Raw genomic sequence first — 20,721 nt, 5'->3', positions numbered from 1 at the left:
GGCGGAAGTTACCGTAATGTCGTCGTCTTTTTCGCTGGTTTCGTTGGTTTTTTTGTTTTCGGACTTGGGGTTTTGTCCGTGGTTTTGCGTTGCGGTGTGTAGCTTTTCGTGGGGTCTCCTGGGCAGGGTCGATCGTGCGGCCTTGTTTTGTTTGCCGGGCGTCTGGCCGGGGGGTTCTCCTGGCGTGGTGTTCGTTTCCCGGCGACTGTGCCTTTCTGCTTGCGCTGGTCGGCTTTTTTGGCTTTTTGCGCGGAGCCGCTTTCGGGTCGCGTCTGTTCCCCCGGGGGGGGGGGGCGGTGGTTTGCATGTTGCCTCGCTGGCGCCGCCCGCCTGGGCGTTTTATCGGGGCCAAGCGCCCAACCGGGAAAAAAAGCCAATACCCCGCGGCCTGCCCTCGGGAGCGACTGCGGATACTCGGTGCCGGCGGGCAGGCCTGGGCTGGCGCTTTACCAAAGAGGCATGCGGTCATGACCACGTTTGTACGAGCTCGCTGCGAATTGTGTCGGCGATTCAACAAAAACACGCATCCGCCTCTTGTTTTCCTGCTTTAGCTGCGTTGCGGTGGTGCTGAGAGTGTAAACCCGGTTCTTGCCTGCGCTGCACGCGGTGGCATTACGATGGTCTGAAGGACACCAAACGGTGCTCGTCGGCCTGGTTGCTTGACATAGCGGCAGTGCAACAGAGGTAGGTGAACGGTGGTTGTGCATGCATCTCTTTTGGACCTGTTCGTGATAGAAGGACACGTGGGAAAACAAAAAGAACGTGGCTATGTGAGGCGGGGGGCAACGGGTACCTTGCGGCTTCTTACGCGAGCGTCTTTTCCACTAGCGTTTCCTCCTTGCCGTTTGCTTCACCAGCTGGTTCACAATGTCACCGTAAGAGCGACTGCTGCTCTTTTCTCGCTGATTGTCTGGCGGAGCGATGCGGTGAGTGGCAGACGGGGGAGGAGGGGAGGGACTCATCGATGGCTGCGCGAGGACAGCCGCTGCCAGGTAGCGAGCGTAGGAGTCCGGCCACGAGCTGGGGAGCAGCGCTGCGCCGCCATTCAGCAAGATCGTCTGCCCTACGCAGCAACCCAGTCGTGACAAGATGCCGATGAATGCGACGCAAAGGGCGATTGTGTCAATGCGGTTAGCGGCCAGCTCCGCAGTGCAGTGCTCCACTGCCTTGATCAGCGCGCGGTGCGCCGAGAGCAGCGCCGCGGACTGTCGTCTCTCATTGCGCCTCTGTAAGTTAGGATTCGCTGCGTTGTAGCACTTCCTTGCAAGTTGCACGGCGTGGCGAGAGCGGCGGAAAAAGAGGTGGTGCCTGTACACCCTGTTCCGTCGGTTGGTAGTGGCCAGTCTTGTGAGCAGCGCGCACTCCCGTCGTGCAATTTCGGCCACAGCCCCCTCACGTTGCGCCGAGACGCTCATGTATATTGCGTGTTTGTGTGCGTTTGCGTGGCACTTGAGGCCTGCGATAGTGGTGAAAGAAGTTGCGATGGAGAGCGGGGCGATGCATGAACAGAATGTGGTGACATACTGCATGATTGATGCGCTCGTTAGGAAAAGGAGCCGTGGCGTGGCGCCGCGGGGGGTTGCCGGCTTCACTGATCCGCGGCATAACATGCGCGGACATCGAAAAGCGAGGAGGGGCTGTGAGGGAAAACCACGACAATGCCACGCAACTGCACACTTTAGGCTTGGAGGAATCAGCAGCACCTGCAAAGAGGCGCGCACTCACACCCAAGGCGGAGGAGAATGGAAGGCAAAGCAAACACCAACCGATGTTGGCCCACCAACACAATTCGCGTGCTCCCGACAGCATCTTGCGACGCTACCTCGCCCAAGACGCGGTGGCGACTGCCGCCTCTGTTATGAGGCGAACGCTCACCTGCGTGGTGAGCCACTCGGTGACTTCCTTCAGGCCAACCCATGGCTCATCGACGGAGGAGGCCATGATGACGTCAAGTGCGACAAACGGGGGGGCCGCACCGCGTTGGCGTCGCATCAGTGTCGTCAGCACCCGCACCCGGTCTGCGGAGCAGTCGGCGATGGAAGAGTTGGAGAAGTTCACCCAGCGCATGGTGACCGACGCCTGCTCCATAAGAGCGACTACAGGTAGGAGGGGCAGCTTGTTGCCGGAGAGATCCAGCGACTCCAGGTACGGAGCGCTGTGCGACCGGAGCGCCTTGCATAGAAACAAAAAGCTGCCGTCACCACCCTTGGTGCGGTTCTTATCCACCACGTTCGAGCTAAGGCCAAGATGGCGGAGGGACAGCGGGGCACCGCGCTCCAGCGCCGACGCCAACTGACCAACGCACTCGTCGGTCAGGCTGCAATTGGAAAGATCGAGACGTGACAGCACAGAAGCGCATCCCGCAAAGCCGGCTTTGGTGATCTGACCGTGCAGGTCGACGCCGGAGCACACGAGCGACGAGGTCCCGGGAGCAAAGGTGGCTTGACAGATGCGCTTGAAAAAGCCGTTAGCGAGGTTCACGTGGGCGACATCGACTAGGCGCCACAGCCTTTTCTTGTCCGTGACGGCTCGAAGCACACGCTGGGCGGTGCCGGTGCTGAGAACAGAGCGGCGAACGCTGAGGGTGTCGAGAAGCTCGTAGGCGCCGAGGAAGCGCGAGACGTCCTCCTCGTCGTCAGTGAACTTGTGGCCGCCGAGGAAGACGTCCGTGACACAGGCGCGAAAGGCGACGCTGGCCTTGGTCAGGAGTGCAAAACACTTGGATGTAAGAAGGTTGAAGGACAGGTCCAGAGCGAAACGGGGGCGTGGCGCAAAGGCGGCCAGTGAGCCCACAAACTCCGAGAGGTGTGGCACATCCTGCCAGTTACAAGAGGAGATGTTGAGGTGCACGAGCGACACGGACGCCGCCACCGCTTCGCCGACATCTGCCCAATGGGTCGCCATCGTCGTCCCTCGCAGAGAGAGGTGCGTGAGGCGCGCCGCAGAACGCACGTACGCCGCCACGCTGGCGAGGGTGCCGACGTGGCAGTTTTCGATGGCCACATTCACCAGGCAGTCATAGGTGCGCAGACACGTCGCCAGGGTGTGGAATGATACCGGGTTCAAGGCACAGTTGATGAGATGCAGCTCCGACCATGAGCGGCTTCGAATGCTCGTGTTTTGCATGAGGTAGCAAAGTTCGCCCACGATCTCACGCGCGTCGTTGCTGTTGTCCACGTTCTCGAAGCAGATGCGGCGTGCCCGCGTGTGGTGCAGCAGGCAGCGTAGTCCGCGGTAGCGATCGCGCATGTCGTTTCCGGTGGAGTAGTAGCCATGCACCACGAGATCAACCGCGGGGCCAGCGCACGTCGTGGAGTGCGCTAAGCAGAAGCACAGCTCGTCACGGCAACTTTCCATCGTCTCGATGCGACGGCGACCGAGATGAACGCAGCGGTGCACGAACGGGATGCCGGGTGTCGTGCACGCACCGGAGAGGCAGCACGGTTCTCGAACTCGTCGCGGGAGGTGCGCTTGGACGGTCGGCAGCGCTACACGGAAGAGCGCAGACGCAACGCTCGCTTGCACACCCGCATCGCTGCCCTGTCGACCTTTAACGAGGGCATCCGTGAGCAGCTTCTTCCACAGCTCGAATTTGAACCCGGCATCGTTCGTGAGCTGCATGGATTGCATATTCTCGACCGCAGCGCCTCTGCTACCAGTTCCACTCCTGCCCCTCTGTGCAGCGCTTGTTGGCGAGGGCCGCTCTCGGGGACGCCGCACCGTCCTGGAGAGAATGCGCGGAAGAGGATCAATGATACAACCCAGTACACGAAATGGGGAGAGGAAAAGAGGGAGGAGAAATCGGTGTGGATATGTGTGTGTGTGGGGGGGGGGTGGGGGAGGCGTGTGAGACGGACGTAAAGAGACACATCAAGGAGCGAAGAGGGAGAGAGCAGATGGCAATGATGCCTCCAAGCACGAGTCGTACGGTAGACGTGAGGGTCGCCATGAGGCACGCGCACCCCTGCCCCACACAAAAAAAAGCCATTGCTACGTGCTCCCCTCGTCCGCGTACTCGACATCACGCAAGTGCTGTTCGCGTTACCCACCCGCTCCCTTTGCTAAATGGTGACATTGGCGTAGGTGTATGTATATGCATGCCGTTGGCGCATATATCGTTTTTCTTTTTTTTTTTGTAGTCGACCTTTGAGGTGGATGGAGCTCCCGGGTCACTTGTTACCTAGGGCTGTCACTGGCGAGTCCTTCCACGTGAGACGTACGATATGGGTGGGGGATTGAAGCAGTATCACGTAAAAAGTCCTTCAGAGGAATGCGGATGTGCGCATGCGTCGACGGGTGCCCTGGCATGCGCGCACACTTGTCAGGTAGAACATACACATAGTAGAGGCGCTACCGGGCATCTACAGCAACTCTCTCGCCATCCGCACTCCAACGAAGAAGCGCAGCGGTAGCAACACGCAGGCAGGCACACACAGACACAGAAACAGACATATAGACTCAGATAATCGCGCCCCCGCTCTCCAGCTTCGGCTCAACAGGGAGAAGGCGAGTGACGCTCTTCTGGCACTTGGACTGATAGCGTTCGACCAGTATCGTCATGTCATGGAGAAGAAATACGCAGAGGCCGGAGTACAGCTGGATGCCGATGTGCTGCAGGAGATCCAGAATGAGCTGAATGCCCGGCGGCACCGGCGACAAGCCTTTGACCGCCTGCGCAAAGTAGATGTGCCACCGTTCGAACAGCTGCCCCTGCTCCAGCGCACTCGACGCCCAAGTCAGGCACACGTCGTAGTTTGACTCCTGGTGCGTCCACAACTTGGCCTTCTTCGCCAGCGCACCCCACACGCTTTTCTTCTGCGGCTTCGCATCCTTCACCTGACCAATCTCGCTGTCGAGGGTACTGCGGAGTTCACGTTCGACATCGACGAACTTGCGCAGGTGCATTTCTGTCTTCTCGATATCGCCCAGAGTCGTCATCGACCGCAGCGGCTCCATCGCGCTGCAGAGTGCGGACGTGTACTTGATCTTGGCACCTACAAACCGCAGAGAGGCGCCGCAGCCGTCCTGCATCCACACTTCCCGCGAGACATACAGGCTAGGTGTGAAGAAGGCGCCTTGGTGGATGGAGCGCCTCAGCAGCCGCATCAGCCAGAACACGCGCGAGAAGGGCGAGCGCGGCACGCGGTAGTCTTCAATGGGGATTGGGACGGGAACGAACTGGGTCGTGAAGGAGGGGAAGAGGGTAGTCTGTTCGCGCGTCCAGCGCGACCGGCGCAGCATGTCAATCTTGCGCCGTATCGCCTCCGTGTTCCGTTTTACCGTCTCCGCCAGATCGGCCGGCAGCATTTCGGCGACAGCGTCGAGACGTGTGACGGCGGCGATGTACATCTCCACCGCGCCCTCGACGTTGCCGGAGAAGTCGAGCGCAGTCGCCTGCTGGAGCACGGCCAGCCCCTCCACCAATGCTTCGATACTCATCTCCATTTCTGTGCCCTTCGCCTCCTCCTGCTCTGCTCTTTGATATGGCAGTAAGGGGCGGTGCGGCGCGGGTGTGTTTGTGCTTGGCGTGTGCAAGGCTACACTAGCGAAGTTGATCAAGCAGCAACAGCGAGGGAGGAAGGCAGATGACAAGCACAACAAACAATGACTCAGGCACCACGCCAACCCGTACACACGCGCAGCTGAAGCAGCTGTGTCTATTATCAGTAACTACGTGCGTTGCCAGTACAAGAATCAAGCAGACAGAGCGGCGAAGAGGAAGGAGGGGAGAGAAGGGCGAGGGAAGATGGAGATAGATGGGCAGCAAGGATGACAACAGGAGAGCAGAAGACGGCAATGGTACGTCGACTGAAGCGGAGTTCTATGTTGGCACACTGTTGCCCTCCACCGCGTGCCTTTCTGGTGGTCGTATTGGCACTACTATCAAGAGCGTATTTGCGCAGGTGCGTGTAGTGCCGCCGTCCGTGGCTGAGCTCACCGGCAGACAGGCGCAGACACACCACGTTTACCTCATCCTGCATAGCACGTCGCGTAGAAGGAAGGGGAGAGGCAGGAGGGAGGTTGCGGTGAATAGAAGCCACGCGTCTATGCTGCCCCCTTCTTTTGCATCGTTTTAACTTTTTACTTGCGAAGTAAATGAGAACAAACAGTGAATAGAAAGAAGACATCGCACAGGAATGGCATATCCCATCAACACAAGGACGTACACGCACGCACTCACACACACACACGCACACACACGAATACGGGGTGCGATGGTGCGCGCGTGTGCTCTGGCAGTGCACAAAGAAGTCCTATTCGGCTTCTTAACGGAGACGGCGGGCCTCACGCTCGGTTTCCATGAGAGAGAGCATGTCGTTCTCCTTGCATGGGCCCTTCACGTTGCGCACGATCGTGCGGTTGTAGTCCGGGGAGCCGGCCTCGGCCATCAGGCGCACGCGCACCTGGGTCACGTTGCCGCGAGAGCCGGTGCGGCCCAGAACCTTGATGATCAGGCCAACCTGGGCCTGGTCCGTACCCTGGGTGACGACCTCCTCGGTCTTCTTGTTGTCCTTCTTCGAATCAGCCATTGCGCGAGTATATGGACGGCAAGATGAGAGGGGAGGGCGGGTGGGGTTGGATCGGGTTGCTTGTGATAGAAGAAATCGGGAGTGGGGGCGAGAGACATTCCAATATGTATGAGCAGCAGAAAGGCCAGGAGGAAAGGGAGATGGTGCAGCGTGACACGTGATGGAGAACAACGGATAATGGGAGAGGAGGGGTGCTTGTGCAATGTGTTTGTGTGTGTGTTGGTCGAGGAGGTGGAGAGAAAGAGGGAGAGAAGACGCGGCACACGCAACTGCAGCGTTTTCCTCGCTCAGGTCTACTTACCCACTTGCTCACAACAAGCGCGCACCGACACAAGCTCCTTGGAAACCGAATTCGAAAAAGGTACGCAAACGCAGAGGGATGACGAGGTGAGCCGCTATCTTGATGGGCTCTCCTGTGTGGTGACAGAAATGCGGCGAGTGCGCATGCCCTGTGCCGTGTCGCTGCCTGATGTCTAGCTTCACAAACGGAGAGAAAAGCGCACTCGAACATCGCCATCGATTCCTCCGAGCCTCAACCTTTTTTTTCGATGTTTTTTTTTTTTCTGGGAAATCACGAGAACGAAAACGAGAAACGAAATGAATTGCACAGCCCTTCACACACACACACGGCTGCTGCTGCTGCTGCTGCTGCTAAGATGCGTGGCATGATCTTAACGGAGACGGCGGGCCTCACGCTCGGTTTCCATGAGAGAGAGCATGTCGTTCTCCTTGCATGGGCCCTTCACGTTGCGCACGATCGTGCGGTTGTAGTCCGGGGAGCCGGCCTCGGCCATCAGGCGCACGCGCACCTGGGTCACGTTGCCGCGAGAGCCGGTGCGGCCCAGAACCTTGATGATCAGGCCAACCTGGGCCTGGTCCGTACCCTGGGTGACGACCTCCTCGGTCTTCTTGTTGTCCTTCTTCGAATCAGCCATGATACTCTAAGATTACAGCTTGTGTATGTGCGTGTGTGTGTTGTTGTTAAGATTTTCAGACACAGCGGAAAAAGGCCAAAGGGAGATTGGGAGAGGCAGAGTGTGAGGGTGAAGGCGAAAACAAGAGCCGGCACGGACATCATACATGGAGGGCTGCAGCCGTGGGCGCTGTGTGAGCCCGTTACACGTGACTGTTCCCACGTGGCGTGCACACAAGTGGAGGGAGGGGGGGGTGGTAGGGAGCCGAGAAAACCAGACTGGGAAGAGTCAACACACACACATAATGTTCCACGCCCTAGCTGCTTGTCTCCATTTAGCGTTTCGTTCCTTCACCTCGTCCCCCGTCATTCGCATAAAAAGGGCGGTTATCATTCTTGCGGAGCCTGCTGGTTTGCAAAGGTTAAATATAGAAAAAAGGCTGATGCGGCTTTTTTTTTACCTTGGGCTGTCGTTAAGAAGAGTGTCAGCGATGGGAGGAGGAGGGGGGGGGCTCGGAGGGCGTGGTGCAGTTTTTTTTTGGGCGGGCTAGGACGGGCCGAACAAACCTTCTGGACATGTACGTGCGTTTGTGTGTGAAAAGGGGCGTCAGGAGCCACCAGCAAACAGAGAGCACAACGTAATCTCCTTCCTTTCTTGCATATCGTCGTCCAAGCCGTCAGCAATCAATGCAACAGCGCTGTTCATCACGTGGACCCCTTTCCTTTTCTTCCATCTCGCAGAGCTCACACCACTCCACCATCGCACAGGGGGAGGTAAGGAGGGAAGAGTCGACGCATCGTGAGGGGGACAGCAGAGTGGATTGAGTGGTGAGAGAGCACAAAAAGGTGCAGCCATGAGGAGGGGATGGGGATGCACAGACACATGACTGATGAACCCGCAAGAAACACACATACAAAAACACACACATTCATATTGATAGGCCGAAAAAAAAAGAAGAGAAGCAAACGTTATGAGGAGGGACCTCCGATGCATGCCGCAACGCCCCGCTGCTGCGTGCATGTCTGAACAGCCCAGGAACGCGACAGCTGGCTGATTTCCTTTTTTCTTCTTTTTTGCATCTGTCCCTCTTTGCTTTGTTCCGCTGCATATGAGCCCGCCTTGTGGGTGTGAGTCCTCTCTTGCCTCTTTCACACACGCACATCTTCTTGTCACCTGCGTCCTGCTATGCCTGCAGCGACTGCAGCAGCTGGTTCACCAAGGTCTGACGGCGCTCGGCGTCCATGCGAAGGGCGCAGCGCGTAATGTCGTTCGCACCGGGGCACTTGGTTTCGTGGAAGACGTAGGTGCGGAGGTAGCAGTACGTGAAGAGGCCCATGAGGCCCTGACAGTCCATACGGTCCGTCATGCCGCCGTGGCCGGGGATGAGGTCACCAAAGTCCTTGAGCTTGAAGGCACGCTTCAGCCCACTTGCGAAGAAGCCGCCGAACGGCGCGAGGAGCGACGCAAACGTTCCCAGCACGAGGGCGTGCTTCTGCGCTGGCGAGACGAGAAAGGTGGTCAGCATACCACCCGACACCTGCTGTATCCACTGCGGAAAGGCAACCTCCTTCTGGAGGAAGACGGGGTTGCGCTCGCAGTGAGAGTTGACGGCGTTGGTGAAGCCCACGGCGGGGCAGTACATCTGCGGGAAGTGGCTCAGAAAGCCGCAGAACCAGAAGGACCAAATGACTGTGAAGAGGAACGCGCCGAGGAACCCCTCCACCGTCTTCTTCGGCGACAGGGACAGCAGCTTTTTTCGCCCGAAACACTTGCCAAAGATGTAGGCCCAAATGTCGTTGTTGACGACACAGCTCACTGGCAGCAGGAACCAGATCATGCCGCGCACCATGTTGCGCATTTCGCCAGCAAACTGCACCTGACACAGCATCAGCATCATTGCCGTCCATGTGAACTGGATGAATTGATAGCGGTACATGCCCTTGCGCAGGCTCAGCACGAAGACGACGAGCCCTAGCATGACACAACAGAAGAACGCGAAGGGAAGCAGGTCGTATACCTTGTCAAACCACGCAAAGGTGTTTTGCAGCGGTTCGCGATTGCAAAAGAGACTAACAAAAACGTAGCAGACGACGAAGAAGTACCACTTGATGAAGAGCACCGACGGCAGCTGACGCTCTTTGCGTACCCGCTGATTGATCCGGGTTACCTCGTAGAACATGGTGCTCTCAATCACAAAGAGCAGGAAGAGGCCAAAGCGGATACCGACAGAGATCCAGCCCAGAAAAACGTACGCCATAAGAATCGTGAATATGGTGCGGTTGATGACGTCCTTGTACCCCAGCTTCTTGCCGTCAGCTGCCGACGCGGCGGCGGTGGCGGGGCTGCTGCCACCAGTGGCGCCATCGCCGCACGTACTGTGCGTGCCCTTTGCCATGGTGTCGTCCGCAGCTGGGCTCAAATCACCGCCGTTGGGGATGAGCGGCAGCAGAAAAACCCGCTGCTTCTTTTCCTTTGGCATTCTATAATGGCAGAGAGGGTGCGAGTGTGTATATGGGGAATGAACGTGAGGGAAGTAAGTGAGCGCCGCGTCCCTTGTCCTGACCTCACATTGAAGACCTTCACTTCTCAATCTCTATTTTTGTTGTTGCTACAGTGTTCTCATAGAACACAAAGGGTGTGCGCATGCGTTCGCTTGTAGGTACGGGAGGGGTGAAGGCACAGATGAGACTGCCCCTGCAGTCTCCAGTTATTAAGTGGAGAAGATTTTTTTCGTAGAGTAGATGCCTACGTTTGTGTGCGTCTGTAGTGTTCGTGCTGGCCTGTCTGGAGGGGGAACAGATGAGCTGCAGACGTACTCAAGAAGACGTAGTCTTTCGCTTTCCTTCCTTAGTTCTTTTCGAGAAAGAGCAGAACCAGCCAAACTATGACCGCTGTGTGAAGTGCCTGTAGAAAGGAGGCACCTCGTTGGGGAAGAGCGGGGCGAACTCAAGGGAGGAGGGGGGGGTGCTGAGAGACGCGATGCTATGTAAAACTATACGCGCGCACACGGCGAAGAAGAGAATGAGCAAAGGACAACAAAAAGGGGCACAGGACATAAATATATGTGTGTGGTCCAGAAGGTGGGATGCACCTGTAAGTCGTGTGATACTCTGATTTCCCCACCCTCGCCATCAAAAAAGGGCAGATGATCAGCAAATAAGTGGAAAGAGAACGTCAGGGAGAGTGAGAGGGCATACAGGTGTATATGTGTGCTTATGTGGGGTGGAGACGGAGATAAGGTGAGCGGCATGCACCTGTACGCAAACATTGACCGCTCCTTTCATTTTTTCTTTTTGTTCGATGCCGTGATGAAGGACTGTCAGACGTTGTTCTTCCGCTTGCCCATCTTCACGAGTTGGATACCCATTTCGTGTGTCACCGACAATGTCGCTGTCTCCTTCTCGCAGTGGCTCGCTCTCCTTCGCTCTCGTATAATGCACATCCGTCTCCAAAGAAGAGACGCAGATGATGAAAGATGGTGGCTGCTGGCTAGGAGAAAAAGGAGGTAGAGGTGGAGGGGTGGAAGAATCAGATGACGGCCTTGTGTGATTTTGTTATGCTGCTCCACATTCCTGTCCACTGCGCTGGACAAAGACATATACACCCACAAACGGATACATGCGTATGCGCACCGGATTATCTAGAGAGACACTTCTCTCCGTGTGGAACGTGAAGCACCACTGCATGCGCGGGAATCCTCTACTCGACACAGTTGCAGTGACGTGTTCTCTCCGTCTGTATTTGTTTCCCCAGCCAAGTCACGCTGGGATGGAGCCGCAGGTAGATGGGGAGGGGGGAGGGGAAGAAATGAACGCGAACGAAACCAAACAGACAAAAGAAAAAACGAAGGAGAACGACATCTCAGCCGGATGCCACACAGTGGGGAGGGGGCGGGTCACTTCGAATGGCGGCTGAAATGGCAACAACAAAGGAAACGTTCACATGCTCCTACAATGACAAGTCCTCCGCCACAACTCAAATAGAGGCAAAAAGACTGACACGTCCACGCCCATGCACACACGCACATATATATATATATAGAAATGAAAGAATTAGGAAAACGCATATACTGCCATTTCTTGGAAGTGATGGAAATACGAAAACGGAGACGCTCAAGAGGCAATCGGAGCGCACACACACATATACATGCACGTAGAGAGAAAGAGAGCGGGATGAGGGGTGGCGGTGGTGAGGGGAACGCTTCAAGTGAAGCAGCAAAACGACACGAACAGAGGAAAAGAAAGAGAAACAGGTGATTGTATTGGCGCTGAGGTTTCGAGTCGAGAGGGCCGATGTGCGTGAGTGAACGTGAGCGGTACAGTGGCTGTGGTAGTGCTTGTGGCAGCAGCGCTTAGACAGCCTTTGTGTTTTGGACTGAGTTCGCTGCCGAAGAAAGTTACCGACACATGCCAGGCAACGCACTAGACGGTGATCCTGCTTGTGCACGTATATGCGCCTAAGCAAGCTTGGGTCTACATGAAAACGACTACGGCATACACCCATCCACACATATCCACCTTACGTGCACCGGTTCGTGTTGCCCACGCACACACGCTCCCTTTGTCCATACACACATGCAGCACTCGAGAAGAGAAAGACGTGAGAGGGTTGTTTTATCCCCCCCTGAGAATGCGAGGAAGAGGCAACAACAACAAAAAGCGAATTCATTATCACCTCTCACAGTCCTTGCTTGAAGTCGCTTCTTGAAGACAAACTGATGGGAGCTTGTGTGTGTGTGTGCGTGCGTGGGACGATCACTAATGGACGAGTGGAGGTCAGGAGAGAGGATGATGAAAAGTGGAGAGGAGGGAAGACACAAACACACATAGGCGCGCGCACGGACACCGACGCATCTGAAGGAAAGGCGGGGACAAGAGAGAGGGAGAGAGGTGACCGGGATAGACCCCTTTAAAAGAAAGAAGAAGCAAACAAACAACAAAAAGATAGTCTAGTCATATGCAACCAAACAAGAAGACGTGCCGAGAGGGAGAAAAAGAAATGAGAGGAGGCGTGTGAGAGTGCCACACACACACACACACACACACACACACACACGTCAATGACGGCAGAAGAAAGTGCGAGAAGATAATAGAGAATAACGACAGTCAGAAGAAGAAAAAGCAGCTAACAACACTCTAATAACAGACAGCTTGCTTTATTTACGTTTCAGTTTTTTTTTTTAATTCACTTCACCATTCTTTTCCGTAGCGCAACACACAAACAGACAAGAGAAACGCAAAGCAAAACCAAAACAAGTCGCGAGTGATACACTGAGAAGAGACACTGGAAGAGGAGAGGGGCAACTCCCACCAGTGAAGAGGGGAACAACACGAGACCAAAGAAGCTACACAAAACAAAAAACAGCAGCAACAAAAAAAAACAAGAGACATGACGAGAGAAAGCGACGCATTTAGTTTTTCTTTTTTTTTCGTTTTGGTTTGCTTTCTATCCCGTTTACTTAACTTGTCGTGTACACTTTTTCTTTTTTTTTCAGCTCTCGTTCTTTTTTTTTCGTTGTTGTTCAGTTCTTTGCCTTCTGTTGTTTTCTCCTCCCCCAAAAGTCCACACATGTGTAACGTTCTCAGCAGAAAAAGACCGCCTCACCTTTCGTGTTTTGTCTATTTCATTGCTCACTTCAAGCACAGTAGATCGCACGCGCACGCAGAGAGAGGGGGGCTTCATGTGTATCGGATTCATTCCACATACGCTCATCTTCAAAGATGCATCGCCACCAGCGTCAGCAACACCGACACACGCAGGCACATACAAGGAAAGAAAAAGGGAAAACAAAAGAGAAAAAAAAGCGAATGAGTGCCTGAGAGGGGAGAGCGAGCGAATCATTCAGAGGGTAAGCAAACAAACGATGAAACAACACAGATGCGTGTGAGCATTTTGAAAAAGAAGAGGCTAAGTAGTTTCACACGCTCCAGGCTTTGAACATTTGCTTAGGCGGTGGAGTGAGAACCTTGTTTGCGCACGTGTACGTGTGTACATGCCACTTCGCTTACATCGAGGCAGCGCTGAGGGGGGAGGGTTCTTGTTTCACAGCCAACATGCAAAGCAAACAAACAACGAAAAAAAGGCCTACCGAGAATCATTAGACGGAGAAACAGAGATGCGCACGCGCACACATGCACAACAGCAACAACACACACGCACACACAAATACGAAGAAGAAACAACACCAAAAAAGAGAGAATCAGACCCGTCCAGAAGTGCGTACAAACAAAGAGCACAACAAACGTAGACGAAACGAAATAAACACAAAAGACGACTGAAACAGAGGAGGGGCGTACTTGTGTGTCCGTGCACTTCGCCTTGAGGTTCATGAAGGCCTCTTTTCGTTTTTTTTTATACATTTTAGAGGCTACTGTGCTTCGTTGCGCAGGCTTAGACGTTTTAGATGTGTGCGCCCTTTCTGTGAGCGTGTGTGATATGCGCTGGTGCTCTCTTTGGTTTCTGATAGTGGTTACTGTATCACTGGCATATACATATATCAGATATATGTATATGTATATATATATATATATATACGCACAAATGTTGACAAGAAAGGAGGAGAGGGGAGGCTACAAAACCAAGACAAAAAAGAGGAGAACTGAAAGGGGAAAGGATGAGAGAGAGCGAGCGCGGTGCGTACGCGAAACCCCACATGCACACACACGGAGGGTGTGCGAAACAACCGAAAAACAAAAAGGAGAGAGGGAAACCAAAGGAAAAAATAAAAGGAAACGTGCAGCTGCAATGCCATGCAGTTTTTTTTTTCTTTCGCCCCACTCGACACAACCACTGCCGTCCTTTCCGCGCAGCGCTTACTTCTCTCTTTTTAATTTATCTCACACTTTTCCTCCTCTCCGATCCCTCGATTCCTTCGCTTATTTTGCTTTGGTATTCCCTCCTCAACCTCTTCTTCCTTCTCTTCCCCTCAAAAACAAACAAAAAAAAAACGGAATCGGAGTCGAGATGGCATCCGTGCAAGCCACAAGAAGACAACGACGAGGGGCAGTACCAACCACAAAAGGGCGAAACGAAGGGAGAGGAGGAAGTCGGGGGCGGGGGGGGGGGCGGAGAGGCAACACAGGGTTAGATGCAGACGTTTACGCACGCGTGAAACACAGAGAAGCGAGAAGAAGCGGCTCCTTCTCTGCTTTCGTTGACTTTGTGACGCCTTCTTTGTCTTGCCACCGCACATGCGTGTGCGTGTGTGCGAGTCAGTCTCCGATTAAAAACCGCATCGGCGCTTCAGCTCCTTGATCATCATCACCGTCTCGTTGTCGCCGGTTGTCAAGATCGACGAGTTCTCCACGGCGCGGCGGCCGAGGTAGTGGATCGTCTCCTTCACGGGGCCGTACGGCACGTACTTGTAGACCTGAAAGCCGGCGCGGGCAAGGGGCACCGTCAGGTTGTCGCGCATCCCAAATAGCTGTCCAAAGGACACGCGAGACTGGATGCCCGGCCGTTCCAAGACGCTGGCCGTGATAATCTCTAGAGACTCCTTGTTGTGGGTGCCAAAGAAGACCTCGTGCTTTTTCGCTGGCTGCGCCTCGAAGGTGTCGAAGATGCGCTTCGCGGCCGCATTGTAGCACTTGTTTGTCTCCTCGTAGGTAGGCCAGATGGGGCTGGTGTAGCCGTACTGGGCCGCCGTCGCGCGCTCTTGCACAATGTAGGCGCCGCGCACGATCTTGCCGCCCCAGTGGAAGTTCATGTGGCGAGCGCGTACAAGGTCGTTGTCAATGCGGTCCTCTGCATATGTCAGGTAGCACTGGTATGTGTTGTACACCACCGGCAGCTCCGTGTTGTAGGTTTTCTGTAGGGTCGCCACGATCGCGTCGATGGCCAGCTGATAAAAGGTCTGCTCCGCGTCGACAAGCATGCGGACATTGAGCTCCTTCGCCATGGAGGCGATCAACGAGAGTCGGTTGTTGACGTTTTTCCACAGCTCCTTCTCCTTTGCACTCATTTGCGGCAGTCCCTCAATCAGCGCCTGCTGCACCGGCGTCGGCTCTACGGCGATGAGGGCATTCGTCAGCATCTCCTTGTACTCAAAGTAGTTCACCTTGCCCATCTTGCGGGGGTCCAGGGCCTCCGTAATCTCCTTGAACTGGGCATCTGACAGCTTGTTAGAGGGGTTGTACTTCTCGAAGCCGGCGCGCAGCTGATCGTAGGTGATGAACAGCTGGTGCTTGCGGTTCACACCCATGACGACGCGGCACTCCTCCAGCTTCAGCGACTCCTCGTTCGTGAAGTGCTTGCACCAGCTCTGGTGAACGGACATGAGCAGCGCCGATACGCGTGCAAGCAGCTGAGGGTCACACATGCCGGTCACCTTAACAGCGGTTACACCGGCGGCGTTTCGCGGGCTGTACAGCGAGGCGTGCATGATGCTCATCATGTAGAGCTTCATGTTCTCGTTAAAGAACCCCTCGTCCATCGGGTACTGAACATTGGGCTTCGTAACGAGACTAGACATCGAAATATCGGGGCCGGACGCCACACCCGGCTCCGGTGCGAAGCCCTCCGTGTCGGCCTCCGCCGCGTAGTCGAGTACAGCGCCGATGTTGTTGCGGGAAAGCTTGTGCACCGTGTCGCGCAGCTCCTGGTCGTTCTCGCCCGCGCAGAAGTAGTTGTAGAAGGACTTCTTGACGAGGACGCTGTAGGTAAGCTTGCTGCCAAGGATCTTTTCCACTCTCTTCATCAGCGGCACCGAGTTCATTGCCAAATAGTTGACACTGCAGAGGCGAAGCACCACCAACGCCTTTATCAAGTACCATGCCGAGCGCTGGCGGTAGGTTGTGTCGTCGTTGAAGTTCGGCAGCTTCGGCTGCTTGTCCTGCATTGCCACGGAGGAGTGACGAGTAGAGCCGGCGAAGGCAACAGCTGCCGGTCGCAGGGGGAGGAGACGGCGCATCTTTTGGGGGACGGGCGACTAGCGGGCCTGACGGCGGGCAGGTATGACGAGACGCTACCGAGGGAGCAGGAAGGACGGAAGAGGAGGAGGGCTGAGACGGTGAGAGCGCCAGCACAACTACATACAATGGAAACGAGAAAAAAAGGCAGCTAGCTAGCTAAAAATGAGCGACTTCCTCCCTGCGTGCGTTTTCTTTTTTCGGAAGAATTAGAGTCGTATGGCGCGAAAGAAGAGAGCGAGGGGGTGACGGTGGTGGTGTTGGGAGACAGATCGAGTCACGCACGCACACACACGCCTGTAAGTTAATGATGATAAGGTAAAGACACAGACACAGACGACACGGCACCAACAGAAACCGAAAAAAAATTACTAATATAAAACGTTTGCTTGCTAGAGGGGAGGGAAGGGGGAGTAGATCAGGAGAGAACGAGAGAGCGTGTGCGTCAATTCTGCACCCCCGGAGTTTAGATGCAGCCGAGCACGTGTGTATGTGAATGTGTATATGTATGGATGCAGCGTAGAGGAGCGCAAGCTCAGAACACATGGTAACGCACCAAGCGAAAAATGGAAAGCATGAGAAGTGGGGGAAGGTTGGTGTTTTCGATGGACGAGGGTGGGGAGAGAGGGAGACTGGCTAGCGTACGGGGAGCGGAAGCTGCTCCTCGAGTGGCCGCTGTTTTTCTTCTCTTCCAGTTCGATTGTTTCTTCCACAGCTGCAGTTGACGAGGAGCGCATGCCTTGTCCTGCGGGAACGAAAGGAAAGCACGAGGCACACATACATACGCAGAGGGAAAAGCAAGGGTTGCCGTGCACCGGTGCCCGTTACACTTTTGAGATCTTTACTGCTCTTGCGCTTCCCCTCTTTCCCCTCTCCGACACTGAGTCGCGTTGCATTGACAAGGCATCGCCCCTCATCCCAGTACGAAAGAAAAAAGGCCTGGCAGAGGTGGTGCGGATGGGCGAAATCGCAGCGGTGCTGATGGTCAGAGTTTGTCGAGAGAGAAAAAGGAGCAGTGACGTGTGTTTCTGGGTAGCAAGTCGAGAAGCGCTGCAAGGGGTATGCGTGTGTAGGTGTTTACGTACGTCTACCCGCACTACTTCTGGCACCACTTGCGCCTCAGCGCGCAGACTCCCACACGCCCACAAACCTTCTGCATGTGAACAAATTGAACTGCTACATAAAGTTGGCTCGAACCTTCCCAAGTTCCTCCTTGAGCGCCGTGTCCACGACCAAGTCGGCACGCGACATCGACGCTCCAGAGATGGGGCAGACGTCGTAGTACTGCAAGTAGTCTATAATGACGTCTTCGTCGAAGAGGTAGCCGGTGGACGACAACACCGGGGCCGAGCGTATCAATGAGTGGGAGAGAGAACAGATGTATTGTGTGGGAATCGTCGTCGGCGGTGGGCCTCTCCGCCAGCGTGAGAGGTCCACCTGGGGAGCACAAGTCGACTCGTAAGCGTCTGCCGCATCGTCTCTGTCGTCGCTGCTCTCGTCGGAGGAGGCATCACTGACGAAATCAAGGGGGACGAGCTGCACCTGAGTCTGTTCCCGCGCCACCGCAGTCGTGGGTGTTGTGCACTGCACCAGGAGGTGATAGCGTTGCTGAAGACGCGCTTGTTGTGACTCGTGGCGGCGGCGTCTCTTTGAGCGCGCTCTGCCACGGCTGCGACCGCGGCTCAAGTTTCGCTGCTCTCGGTTGTGTCGACCTCTTCGTCGTTGACGAAGCAGGTCGCCGACACTGCCACGCCGCGCGGCGGCAGGCGGTGGCGGTGGGGCTGTGGTGTCCACGCGAAATACGCACCGCAGTGAATTGTATGATGGACTGCTGATGTCAAGCGGACGGCTACGACTCTTGGGATTGCTGAGGCTGCAAGCAACGCACTGTTTGCCACCGGAGTCGAGGACGCTCTCCCATGTCTTGAGTAACGGCGCCACCGCGGCGCTGGAGCGAGAGTTTACGACGAGGCGCACCAGCTGTGCCACTAGCTCGGCAGATGTGCGCGGGTCTGCAATGCAGCTATCTGCTAGAGTAACAGCGGAGCGGTCTGCGGCTGCCACCAGCACACTGCTGTTCTCTCCCCAGAACTGGTGACACTCACTGCTGTGGTAAGTCAGCGTTGACGCGACCGCCACCGTCTGCACGAACAGAGACAATTCGCCAGGTAGACATCCTTGTGGTCTACACAAGATGCGCAGGAGAGGGCCGCATACCTTGCTGAGGAGCCCGCAGCGGCAGAGCGCCTTGCGCAGAACAAGCGCATACTGGTCCGTCAGCATCAGCAGGGTTTGGAGAAGCAGGAGATGGCTGCGCAGCAAGGACAAGGCCATCAACACATTCCGCTCGTCACCGTCGCTGCTGCTGCAGCTGCTGGGCGAGGCTAAATATTTTCCCACGACGTGCGGCAAGTACATACTCATGTGAGCAAAGAAGTCGTACCTCACAAGGTGGGAGATGAGCTGGCCGACGTGGTAGCGGAATGGGCCAGAGAGGGCGCTCATGGTAACGCTACCGGTGCACTGTGAGAGAGACTTTTTCGCCTTGCTGCCGATCCCCAGGTTCGAGTGCAGTTCCTCGTACGTAGTCCAGAACGTGAGCTCGCGAACGAGCTCGACGAGGCGGGCGACCAGATGAAGCTGGTAGCCTCCGGAGGCGGCGGCGAGTACTCCTGGAAGGGCCCCGCACACGCTTCCGTAGCAGGACACCAGTACCTCCACAGTGCTCTCGACGTCAGCACCGAGGAAATCTACGAGATCAGACGCCTTCATCCTCGACTCGGCCGAGACCAACATGACGAGAACCAGCTGAGATAGGAAGCTTCGATCTTCGCTCGTCTCGTACGTGGTCCCGCTGCGGTGCCTCGCGTGCGACGTCGCCAGGGCGGAGATGCTCGGTGCTGCGATGGACTCCACCCATATGTTGTGCGCCTCGATAAGTGCGAAAATGATTTTGCGGTGCGCTACCTCTCTACAGAGGAGGATGCAGAGTCGAATGCACTGGGATCCGTCTTCTAGGGAGGGGAAGGCCGCAAGGGTGGCGGAGAGCTTTCGGAAGAGCGCGTGGGACGGCGACAGGACCTCAGAGGTCGAGGTGAAAAGCCCAATGAGGGCTTGCAGCTGTCCTGCCGTGAGCTCGGCCCGTGCATCGCTCTGTACGATGCTTTCTACGAGTGCGTCCATTGCAGGCGATTCGGCCTCATCTGACCGGATGGTCTCATTCGTGTAATCAATGAAGGCAAAAGACAGAAAAAAAGAGGATCGGCGAATATTTTGCTGGCTGATATGAAGAGGACCATATAGACCGTCAGAGGGTGAGAAAGCGCGACCAATGCGAACGGCGTGCCTTTTCTTACTATTCTTCGGCCTCGGCCCACCCGTTACATCAGCGGTGGAACCGTAGGAACGAAGCGAAGAGGGAGCAGAAAGTCGCTTGAAGCGCGCACAAAAACACACACACGCACACACACACACACACACATACCGAGTGTGAGAAAGGCCAAACTTTTTTTTTCATTTGTCGAGGCTCGTCCGCGGGGGGAGGGTTTCCGTTTTGAAGAATAGCAGGTAAAAGAGGTCTTAGACCGTACATTGATGCGTGCAAGCGCCCAGCTAATCGCTCTCTCTCCCACTTTCCGCCCCTTTCGCCCTCTAAATTACACGCATGTAGGGCGGGATGATGATATGGGGACGGGGAGGGGAAGGAGGATGCAGAAAGCAATGTAGAGATGGAGAGTGAGTGACCAACTCGAAGACGCGACGACGCGAGTCGGGGCAACTTAGCCACAACAAGGAGGGAGATGGTGCGTACACAGCAGGAGAGTTACGGCCCGTAGCAGAACACCGTTCACACGGGCATCCTCACTACTGTGCAACATGCAGCCGTAACACCGTGTAAAGAACACGGAAGTGAGGAAGGGGTGTCCGGAGGCTCTTTACTAGGCAAGTTATCTGCTGACACATACAGAAACACTACCAAGGAAGCACACACCTCTATCTTCCCTCCTCACGCCCACGTATTGTTTGAAAGGTACCCAGCAATCGTACTTCTCGTTAGTTTTTACTTGCGTTTAGTGGTCGTACAGCTGCACACTTGTATGCGTGTATCCGTGTGTGCCTCTCTCGTCTTCCCATCCCTCTCCGAGATGCTGCTCCCCGAAGGAGCCTGCTAAGTAAAAAAAAAACAAACGATGAAACACTAAAACACATATAGAGTCGTTATTCAATCTACAGGACCGGATCGATTTTGTGAGAGAGGATAGTGTGTGGGGGAGGGGGAGGGGGAGGGGAGGGGCTGTCGACTGAAGTTTCAAAGGAGGAGGGATGGAGGGAGAAATAGGAAGGCATCGAGCACCGCATTTGACTGACAAC

At 55.5% G+C, this 20,721-nt stretch overlaps 8 protein-coding genes across 9 annotated transcripts; all 8 read right to left on the bottom strand.

Moving 5' to 3' along the window:
* Nucleotides 1-824: 824 nt before the first annotated feature.
* LDBPK_261660 (hypothetical protein, conserved) lies at nucleotides 825-1,610 on the bottom strand (the record flags this gene model as incomplete). The annotated part of the gene is made up of 1 exon (XM_003861704.1): nucleotides 825-1,610. One exon carries the CDS (start codon nucleotides 1,608-1,610, stop codon nucleotides 825-827), a length of 786 nt encoding a protein of 261 aa, XP_003861752.1.
* Nucleotides 1,611-1,818: 208 nt separating this feature from the next.
* Nucleotides 1,819-3,630, bottom strand: LDBPK_261650 (hypothetical protein, conserved; the record flags this gene model as incomplete). Its single annotated transcript, XM_003861703.1, has 1 exon — nucleotides 1,819-3,630. One exon carries the CDS (start codon nucleotides 3,628-3,630, stop codon nucleotides 1,819-1,821), a length of 1,812 nt encoding a protein of 603 aa, XP_003861751.1.
* Nucleotides 3,631-4,458: 828 nt separating this feature from the next.
* On the bottom strand, nucleotides 4,459-5,445 carry LDBPK_261630 (the record flags this gene model as incomplete). Of its 2 annotated transcripts, none has more annotated exons than XM_024473469.1 (1): nucleotides 4,459-5,445. In XM_024473469.1, one exon carries the CDS (start codon nucleotides 5,443-5,445, stop codon nucleotides 4,459-4,461), a length of 987 nt encoding a protein of 328 aa, XP_024329240.1. Both variants share the same exon structure in this region, with proteins under 2 accessions (XP_024329240.1, XP_003861749.1).
* An 821-nt stretch (nucleotides 5,446-6,266) lies between these two features.
* LDBPK_261620 (40S ribosomal protein S33, putative) lies at nucleotides 6,267-6,530 on the bottom strand (the record flags this gene model as incomplete). Its single annotated transcript, XM_003861700.1, has 1 exon — nucleotides 6,267-6,530. One exon carries the CDS (start codon nucleotides 6,528-6,530, stop codon nucleotides 6,267-6,269), a length of 264 nt encoding a protein of 87 aa, XP_003861748.1.
* A 671-nt stretch (nucleotides 6,531-7,201) lies between these two features.
* Nucleotides 7,202-7,465, bottom strand: LDBPK_261610 (40S ribosomal protein S33, putative; the record flags this gene model as incomplete). The annotated part of the gene is made up of 1 exon (XM_003861699.1): nucleotides 7,202-7,465. The coding sequence occupies one exon, from the start codon at nucleotides 7,463-7,465 to the stop codon at nucleotides 7,202-7,204; it is 264 nt and encodes an 87-aa protein (XP_003861747.1).
* A 1,162-nt stretch (nucleotides 7,466-8,627) lies between these two features.
* Nucleotides 8,628-9,923, bottom strand: LDBPK_261600 (cdp-diacylglycerol synthetase-like protein; the record flags this gene model as incomplete). The annotated part of the gene is made up of 1 exon (XM_003861698.1): nucleotides 8,628-9,923. One exon carries the CDS (start codon nucleotides 9,921-9,923, stop codon nucleotides 8,628-8,630), a length of 1,296 nt encoding a protein of 431 aa, XP_003861746.1.
* A 4,743-nt stretch (nucleotides 9,924-14,666) lies between these two features.
* On the bottom strand, nucleotides 14,667-16,352 carry LDBPK_261590 (proline oxidase, mitochondrial precursor-like protein; the record flags this gene model as incomplete). Its single annotated transcript, XM_003861697.1, has 1 exon — nucleotides 14,667-16,352. One exon carries the CDS (start codon nucleotides 16,350-16,352, stop codon nucleotides 14,667-14,669), a length of 1,686 nt encoding a protein of 561 aa, XP_003861745.1.
* Nucleotides 16,353-17,526: 1,174 nt separating this feature from the next.
* LDBPK_261580 (hypothetical protein, unknown function) lies at nucleotides 17,527-19,533 on the bottom strand (the record flags this gene model as incomplete). Its single annotated transcript, XM_003861696.1, has 1 exon — nucleotides 17,527-19,533. The coding sequence occupies one exon, from the start codon at nucleotides 19,531-19,533 to the stop codon at nucleotides 17,527-17,529; it is 2,007 nt and encodes a 668-aa protein (XP_003861744.1).
* Between the last annotated feature and the right edge of the window lie 1,188 nt (nucleotides 19,534-20,721).

The sequence above is a fragment of the Leishmania donovani genome, chromosome 26 (assembly GCF_000227135.1).
Source record: "Leishmania donovani BPK282A1 complete genome, chromosome 26".
NCBI lineage: Eukaryota > Euglenozoa > Kinetoplastea > Trypanosomatida > Trypanosomatidae > Leishmania > Leishmania donovani.
This window is presented reverse-complemented; position numbering and strand designations above follow the sequence as displayed.